This window comes from Lepidothrix coronata, unplaced genomic scaffold, assembly GCF_001604755.1.
Source record: "Lepidothrix coronata isolate B3197 unplaced genomic scaffold, Lepidothrix_coronata-1.0 Scaffold178, whole genome shotgun sequence".
In the NCBI taxonomy this organism is placed as follows: Eukaryota; Metazoa; Chordata; class Aves; order Passeriformes; family Pipridae; genus Lepidothrix; species Lepidothrix coronata.
Window position 1 is genome coordinate 1 of NW_016690358.1, and position 9383 is coordinate 9383.

General features: G+C 59.3%; 1 protein-coding gene across 1 annotated transcript; it reads left to right on the plus strand.

The window, feature by feature from the left end:
• Positions 1 to 7343: 7343 nt before the first annotated feature.
• On the plus strand, positions 7344 to 9152 carry TLX3 (T-cell leukemia homeobox 3). The gene is given in 3 exon segments (XM_017830403.1): positions 7344 to 7764; positions 8148 to 8395; positions 8906 to 9152. Coding segments are annotated over 3 exon segments (888 nt in total). The 3' UTR covers positions 9125 to 9152.
• Positions 9153 to 9383: the final 231 nt, after the last annotated feature.

Consider the following 9383-nt stretch of genomic DNA (forward strand, 5'->3'; position numbering starts at 1 on the left):
CTGAAACATCCCTTCTGACGCATTCCCTGTTTACAGGTGAGGCCCCAAACAGCGTCTTCTAAACTGGGCAAACTGGAGATGCATATTGAAAGAGCGTTTTCACCTTGGTTAACAATTGACAACAGGAACATATTTAGAGTAGCTGGTTGTATAAGTACACTTGCTTTTAGGTTAGGAAAGGGAGAGCAGAGCAAATAGAGAGGTTTATGGCTCCAGGCTCTTTGTTAAGAGTTTACTCTCAGCTTTTTTTAAGGGGCCCGGTCGCAGTGGGGGCAGCCCAGGTTTTCCCTCGTGTTTAAAAAGCATGTGCAATGCCTTACACGGTTTTTGAAAAGACATAATTACCTTAAGGGCTTTGGAATTTTTTTCTCCTTTAAAAGAAGTGGAAACAATGGAATGGGAAATGTCAAAGGGAGATACTGCTCAGAGCCAAAGCAATTTCCTTGCAAGGAACCAACGTGATAATGCAAATGGCTGGGGACTGTAAAATAGGGCTGATTCTCCAAGCCCAAGTGCATTTTGTATCCTCAGAGTGAAAAGCACCAACTGCTGAGTGAGGTGAGTGTCTGTCCCTCTGTGAGCAAGAGCAAACCACCCCAGAGCTTCCTATGGGCCGGGCAAGCCAGGGCAGCACTGGGACAAGCACTGTCTGAATGCCATGGTCTGCTTGCAAAAGGAGGCTCTGAAGAACTCAGCTCCAGAATATGCACACCTTACAGAGTAATTTCTTAGCCTTGTTAATGTTTTATTGCACAATGTGTTTGCAATGACAGCAAACCTTTCAAACTGCAGCGGGATAACACGCTTCCTCACCGTATTAAAAAATAATGTTAGTGTAGATTTTATGTACCAGGGTGTAGACTGCTGCTAAGAGGCTGCTTTGACAACATTCTTTTTTGAGGTTTACAGAAAGCATAATAAAATACGTAAGTTACATTTCTACAAACAAAAACTATAACATAAGTTATTTATAAGCATGAGATACAAATGGTATCATGATAAATAAACCCTAATGGATACCTGTGGCATCCATCCTAATGTAATTTGCCCAGCAAAAGTCATATTTAGTAGAAAAACCTGGCAGCAGCTGTGTGTTGATATATAAAATAAGAATGAAAGAGGGAAGGAAGCGGTGCTGAAACCCCGGCTGCTTCCCCGGGTGTATCCACAACCTGCTGTACCTCCCTGCCTTCTCCTTCACCTGAGGCTGGCACTGCTGCTCGGGGAGACCAGATGTCTCTGCGTCTTTCAGGACTTGTCCACAATACCAGGATGTTCCCTGTCGGCTTCACTACAGCCTGATTTTATCAGAGGTGGCAGAAAGAAATTGAGCCCCGTCTGCCCATCATCCTCTGTGCTCCCTTCCCTTACAGCGGTGGCTCTTTCCCCAGCACCTCCCTTGTACCCTCCCCATCTCATGTAGCCTCAGCCATTTGTGGAATGATTCATGGATTCTGAACTAAAATAAAATTTTGGCTTTTTTGATATAACAGTTAAGGTTACCTACCCCACAAAGATGAGCTTTGGAACAGGAATTGGAACTACTGAGGCACGTTCATCTGTCAGAGATTACAGCCCTCATGAGCATTGGCTCTGAGAGTGGGGTTTAACTGCTTCCACCTGCTGGGACACCAAGGACAGAGAGTTTTATCAGTGTCCATGTATCCGGCCTGTCAGGCTGAGCTCATGGGGCAGGTGTCCTATCTCCTTCAGGTCGGGGTATAGGGAATGTCCCTTGTTCTGCTGGGGAAAGGGCTGCTGAAGGCAAAGCTCTGCTACCCCATCCTCCCCTCTGCCTGTGTGGGGTGAGGCTCTTCCCAGCTAGAGGCAGAAGGAGCACAGCCCTCCAAGTCCAAAGGAAGGGGCAGAGGGGAATGACTTTTTGCTCCACAGCACCAGAGCTCTTCCCACCAAAAAAGCGCAGCTGACTTAACCCTTATGGGCTGATGAAACGGTGGACCTGCTCTGCTGAGCACCAGGAGCTGAGTGCCTGCCCATGGTGCTGCCCCGTGAGAGCTCGACCACAGGCTGGCAGCCGGGGTCCAGCTCCATCGCTGGGATGGAGCAGTCACGCCACTGCTCTGTCCTGGGGCCTGTTGGCCACAGTGGTCCCCACCCAGGGGGGCTCAGCCCTGACGAGGAGGACCAACAGGGTTTCCCAGAGCCCTACAGAAGGTATGACGGTCAGGACTGCATCCCCTTCCAGTGCACACACCTCAGTCCTTGCCACTGTGTGTCCCTGGCTGGGCACAGCTGGGTATGGGCAGAGCTCAGGCAGCATCTCACTGCATGTTTTTGCTGTCCCCCTCTTCCTTCCCCTTCCCATGCCAGGACACAGAGTATCCATGTCCCTCTCCAGCCTGAACACCAGCGTCACCCGCCAGCTCCACAACAATGCTTCTTCCAGGGCTACAGCTGAAAAGCAACTTGTGTCCTCTGTTGTGCTGACTTCCACACGAATTGTGTGTAATCACTCAAAACCATGCTGTGTTCATGCAGGAATAAACGTTCAGAAAGGGCTGTGGAGCACAGGATCAGCCTTGCCCACCCCGAGACCTGCTGCCAAAGACAGGAGCTACAGCAGGAACATCACAGTGTCTGCTGCTGCTTTCTTGTGCAGTAAGATATTGCTGTTCTCTGTCACACTGTAGTTAAAAACAAAACTGAAAGCAATGAGTGATGCCCTTGTGGGGTGGCACATTCCCAAAGCTGCTGGTGCCTCCTGCACAATCAAGGAGCCAGACCAGCTCACAACCCTGAATTCTTGCGTGTTTAGGGAGGGTCTGTGGACAACAGAGGAGTTTGGTACCTGAGAGTTGACATGGCCTTGAGGAGGCAGTGTGACAGCTAGTGGGGCAGCATGAAGATGCTTCTGAAGACCTGACCTGTAGGTTAGATGCTGGTCAAACCCCTCTTTCTCCAAGTAATTGCCTTCCAGCTGTTAGGCAGTACCTTGTGTACCACTGCCGGTCCCAGGCCCAGATGGAAAAAGCCATTGCAGGAACTGGAGCTTCTAGACCTTGGACATACAGGACAGTGTGCTGGGGTTGTGGCCCAGGACATCACAGCCTGAGTGCTGAGGAAAGGACGATGCAAGAGGAGCTGGAAATGCAGAAGTGCAGCTAATTGGATGTACTGGGACAGCTCTCTGGAGCACTGGGAGTCAGACTCGGCTGGACCAAAGCCCCAGCGCAGCAGTTCAGCAGCAGTGGAATGTGCTCAGCAATTTCAGGTGTGATCCAGCCTCTTCACTACCTGGGCTCACTGAAGCCCCTGAGCCTGTATTTCCACAGCATTGTTTCAGGCACATTTGATGCTGCCACTCTCCCAGGATGAGCCCAATGGGCATCGCAGACCTGGGCACCACCACGACCACTCAGCTGTGCCAACTTGCACCTCTAACCCCTACAGCTGCATCACAAACACAGTGGTTGCAGGCTGTAGGGCTGTTCAAAGCATGTGCACTGGACAGGCTCCAGGCTTTGTGGTGTTGTCTCCTCTCGAGCCAAGCACAGCCTCCCAGCCCGTGCACAAGCAGCCGTGGTGGGTGGGCACAGAGGGTGATTAGCAGTGTCTATCACGTGTTTTTATTATCTCATCCTACAGGAAGCACTTTAAAAGCCAAACGGTGGCATTGGGCACTGCCAGGCACATTGAAGAATTCTGCAAGGATATGGGTCCTTTGAGGACACAGTCCTACAAGGACGCCCTCCCTACAGGGTCCTCCGTGTTTTGAGCCCAAAGACATTCCTGGGGCTGAGGAGTGTGTGTGTGCACCACAACCAAACATGGTGGCTGTGGCAGGCTGCAGCACATCCCCCTCCATATCCCCTCCATGGCAGTCAGGCCTGGGAGAAAATCTGGGTTTCAGGGATGAGTGAGACAGATGCTGCACCACTGTCCCCAGTGACTCCCAGTGACAAACTGGAGAGGAAACTCTTCTGCCCACTGGTGCCAGGGAGGTGGTCAGTCCTCTTACACAGCACTAATTACTTTTTTTCCCCTGCTTAACTATGTCCCCCCATGCCTTCACAGGTGGCTGGAGCAGTGCTCTCTGGCCCCGGTCAGTCTCAGTGACTCAGCCATGCTCCCTGACAGGCCAAAGGAGCCATGCCCCAGCCTGGCAGTGGGGCTGCATGGAGCTTCTCTCTGCCAGCACCATGGGCTCAGCACCACATCTCAGTTAATCTTTGTACAAGATGCAGAGTTTTAAAGGACTGACAATGCCCCCTCTCACTCCACAGCAGCCTTCCCACACATTCCCAGCACCCTCCCTTCCCAGCCTCCTCCTGCCTGCATGGCTCACCCCCTCCCAACCAGACACCATCCCATGAGTGCTGCAGCTGCCCGGCCCCCTGTGCTGGGCCAGACGCACCCGCAGCCGGTGCTCAGGTGGCACTCACAGGCTGTTTTCCTGGCATGCTGTGCCACACTGTGCCACGCAAAGGCCATGCTGTACTGTGCCATTCCGTGCCACTCCATACAAAGGTAATGCCATGTCATGCTGTGCCACGCCGAGGCCAGGCTATGCTATGCCACACTTTGCTATGCATGTCTGGGGCCTGGCCAGAGCCCAGCTGAGTATGGGGTTCCTTACACTCAGCTGCACCCCTGCGATGGGGAGCTGCGCCTGCCCGGGCGTTCTGCTGCCTCCCCGGGCCCGGCCAGGCCAGCCCTTAATTGGGTCCGGCTCCCCGATGGCACAGAGTGGCCGAGGTTGGGGCGGGCACGCCCATCTCCACGCCACAGTCACCCCGCGGGCCTCTGGCCCTGCTGGGGGTCGCAGCACCGCGCCGTGCCAGGAGGACCTGGGGACCCGGCTCCGGCCCAGGTCGTGCCGTCGGGGCCGCAGATCCGCTCGCTCCGGGTGGGGGCCGGGAGGGAGGGAGCGGAGCCCGGCAAAGAGCCAGAGACCGCGGCATTTGGCAAAGCGGAAGCGGATTTTGGGTAGAAAGCGGTGCCGTGCGAGGCTGTGCGGGGCTCTGTGCGGGGCTCTGCACGCCCCCAGCCCGCGGAGGGGCGAGGAAGACGAAGCGGCTGCGGGAGAGCTGCATTTAAGGATACCATACGTCCGGGGTTATTAATTATAAAGCATAATTAAAGTAAAACTGCAGAACGTCAACATATTAAATTTAAAAGCTAATATTAAAATAGCGTTAATATTTAATAAGGTAGCTGAGCGTTACAGAGCTGTACGCTGATACTCTATATTTAACTGTGTAAAACCAGGAGAGTTTTCCCAAAGAAAAATGTATTGTTTAGCTGATTATCAAAGACTCTGTGATATATTATCCATTTCACAAAAATAATATAGATATCTTTTTAAATATAGTAATAAAAACATACTAGCGCCTTTTAAATATACTATTACTTACCACCCCTTTTCATATTGTACTATCACAGACACTTTGGAATTGGTTTAAAAGCACATCATTCATTATTCAAAGCTCATCTTTGCATATTATTCCAGCTCAAGTCTGCCAGGCTCCCTGTGAAATCGTTCACAAAATTGATAACAGCAGACACACACGCAATAAAAAGATCGCCTTGGGCAGCCCGAGCTCCCATTATGCAGATCGAGCTGCAATTTTCTCTAACAAAGCCTGCCCTGATCCAGGACTGGGTGGCACTTTATTTTTTTCTTTATTTATTTAGCCTCCACGGATTGCCTTTTTTTTTTTTTTTACCTTTTCCCCTGCTCCTTTTCCCCTCTGCCCCCTCCCGCCACCTCCCGCTCGCCCCGCCGGGCCGTCCGGAGCGGGGCCCCGAGGGCCGGGCGCCCGCGGCAGCTCCGTTGGGGCTGTGCGGCCCCGCACCAGCTTGCGGGATCGCCTCAATCCGATTAGCTCCGCTCCGGGGAGCGGCGGCTCCGCTCGCACCGAGCGGGGACAATCCGATTAGGCTGCCCGGGGCCGGGGGTGGCAGCGGGCGGTTCCCCCGGGGGGCTGGGCGTTTAATAGCCGTGTTAATGACCGCCGGGCGGGGCGGGGCTCGTGTCCCTCGATGTCGGGAGCCGGGGAAGGCTCCTCGACGGCCTCGGGCAGGGACGAGCCTCCGCCACTCCCCGGGAAACTGCCGCGGCAGTTTCGCTGCGGCCGCCGGGCCCCGTCGGGGGCGGCGCGGGGCCGGACCCCGAGCCCTGTGCGGGGCAGGGGAGGCAGGGGGCGCACGGAAAAGGCACCCCCGACCCGCTTCTGCCGCGGGGGAAGAGCCGCGGGCAGCGCGGCCCGCAAATGCCACCGGCCGCGGGCGGGCTCCAAGCAGTGCCCGGCAGGTCGGTCCCGCTCGCTGCCGCTGAAACGATTCGGAGCGTTGCGGTAATTGAATCCTAAGGTTTAAAAACTAATCAAGTCCTTCCTGTCACCGCTCCGGCATCCCGGGCTCGCTCTGCCAGGTGCTGATCAAATGCCATTACATTCTATTAACAGGGAAATTCTATTCCCTGTTTTCATTTCCCTTTATAAGAGGGAACTAAGTAAATGCACTGAGCGTTATTTAATTGTTAACGCCTTGAGTCCCGTTCGGCCGTCAGGGACCGGCTGCAAACGCGCTCGGCGGCCGCGCCGGGCTCCACAAATTAAGCCTAAACGGAATCTACCCCCGCAAGGCTCCGGGCGACACCCGGCCCGGCCCCAGGCACCGCCTCGTCCCGCCGCTCCGCACTGCCGTTGGGGCGGGCGCCTGGAGTGGCCTGGCGAGCCTGGGCAGCCTCAGGGGGCCGGTACCGAGTCCTGCTGCGCAGGGTCGCCTCGGGCGGGCAGCGCGGAGCGGACCGTCGGAGGGTCGCGACTCCGGCAGGCCGGGGCTGAGCCGGGCCCGTCGGGCGGTGCGGAGCCGTCGGGCGGGGCGGGGCCGTGGTCAGTGCTGTGCGGGGCGCTGCGCACTGGAGGGCCGTGGTCGGTGCGGGGCCGTGGTCAGTGCGGGGCGGTGCGCGGTTCAGGGCCGGACTGGGGCCGTGGGTGGTGCGGGGCCGTGGGCGGTGCGGGCCCACCGGGCGGTGCGGGGCGGTCGCGGTGCACCCCCGACGTGCGGCCCGTCCCGTCCCCCCCCGCGCAGGGCCATTGTCCGCGCGCGCTGTGATGTCACGGCGCCCCCGCGCCCGCGCGCGCGGCCGGTGCGGGGCGGCGGCAGCCAATGGGCGCGCGGGGGGCGGGCGGGGCGGCCAATGGCGGCGGCGGGGGCGCACGCGGCGCGGGGCGCGCGGCGGGCGCGGGCGGGGACGGGGCTGCGCGCGCGCCCGCGCGCTCCGCAAAGTTTGGTGTCGCGGCGGGTCCGGGGCCGCGAGCGCAGCGCGAGCGGCGGCGCCTCCAGAGCGGCCACGGCCGAGGATGGACCCGCCGAGGATGGACCCGCCGGGGCCCGCGCAGGGCCAGCACCAGCACGAGCCCATCAGCTTCGGCATCGACCAGATCCTCAACAGCCCCGAGCAGGACAGCGCTCCCCCGCCGCCGCCGCCCCCGCGGGGCCCCGACGGCGCGACCTTCCTGGGCGGCCCCGGCGGCCGCGGCGGCGCGCCCTACCCGGCCCTGCCGGCCCCCTTCCCGGCCATCGCCGCGCCCTTCGAGGACTCGGGATCGTACAGTGTGAACCTCAGCCTGGCGCCGGCCGGCGTGATCCGGGTGCCGGCGCACAGGCCCATCCCCGGGGCCGTGCCGCCGCCCATCTCCAGCGCCATCCCGACCATGCCCGCCGTGCCCAGTCTGGGCAGCCTCAACTTCCCCTGGATGGAGAGCAGCAGGCGCTTCGTCAAGGACAGGTTCACAGGTAAGGCGCCGGGGCGGAGCGGGTGAGCCGGCTCCCGACAAGCAACGAAAGGGCCGATAAAAAATGTAAAACGAAATAATTATAGTAATGCGAATAAGAATAAAAGTAAAGGCGGCCGCTGGATGCTTCCCTCCCCCGCGCTCGGAGCGAGCCGAAAAATCGCTCTCCTCACGGCGTGGATAGCGCGGGGCGCCCCGGGGGGCGGCCGGGCCCCACTCGCCTCCGCAGCCCTTCGACGAGAGGTGGAAGCGGGACCCCGGGGAGCCGCGGTCCCTTCGGGGGCCGGCGGGGCGCGGGCGGCCGACGGGCAGAGCGGCGGCCCCGGGGGGGCGGCCGGCACCGTGCGGGCGCGGGGCTGATCCCTGTGCTTCCCACCCGGGCAGCGGCAGCGGCGCTGACGCCCTTCACGGTGACCCGGCGGATCGGGCATCCCTACCAGAACCGGACTCCGCCGAAGCGCAAGAAGCCGCGGACATCCTTCTCCCGGGTGCAGATCTGCGAGCTGGAGAAGCGCTTCCATCGGCAGAAGTACCTGGCCTCGGCCGAGCGCGCTGCCCTCGCCAAGTCCCTCAAGATGACGGACGCCCAGGTGAAGACCTGGTTCCAGAACCGGCGCACCAAGTGGCGGTGAGTCCCGCGCCCCCGGAGCCGCCCCGTCCCCCGCCCGCCGCCCCGCGAGCCTGGCCGGGATCGCCCCCGGAGCCGGCTCCCGGCAGCCGAACGGTTGGGGGTAAATTTTTATTATTTTAATACCGTAATTATTATTGTTCCTATTTTTATATTTTTCTTTTTTATAGTCCCCCATTCGGAAAACGGGGGATTATTCGTAAAAACGAGGGATTATTCGAAAAAACGGGGAATTGTTCGAAGAAACGGGGAAATAATTCGAAAAAAATCGGGGGAATATTGGGAGAAAACGGGGGAATATTTGGAAACGGTATTGCTGTGAAACACCGGGTTTACAGGCGCTTCCCGCCTCCCGGAGTCGCTCCGTTGGCGGTCGAGCGGCGGCCGCCCGCCCGGTGTTCCCGGCCCCGGTAGGACGCGGCCCCGCTGCCCGCGGGGGATGCGCCGGCCGCCCTGCCTGGGTCCCGCGGCCCCGGGCCCGTCGCTCTCTGCGGGGTCCCGGGCGCGGGCTGAGCGTGTCCCCCGGCAGACGGCAGAGGAGCGGGAGGCCGAGCGGCAGCAGGCGAGCCGGCTGATGCTGCAGCTGCAGCACGACGCCTTCCAGAAGTCGCTGAACGAGTCGATCCAGCCCGACCCGCTGTGCCTGCACAACTCATCGCTGTTCGCGCTGCAGAACCTGCAGCCCTGGGAGGAGGAGAGTGCCAAGATCCCCCCGGTCACCTCCCTCGTTTGAGCCCGGCAGCCCGGGCACGCAGCGAACTGGCCCGCGGAGCGCGGCCGGCAGCTCCCCCTGCCCCGGGGCCGCGGTTCCCCCCCGACGGGGCAGGGGGCGGGGGCGGCGAGCGGCGCTCACGGGGCTGGGACTGGGACCGACCGGAGCCGCTTCCCCGAGGCCGGCGCGGAGCGGAGCCGCTTGTATATTTGTGTCGATGTTCCACTAGGAAGGGAAATATGTCACTTTTTGTAAGAAGTGTTAATACTTTAATTTATTT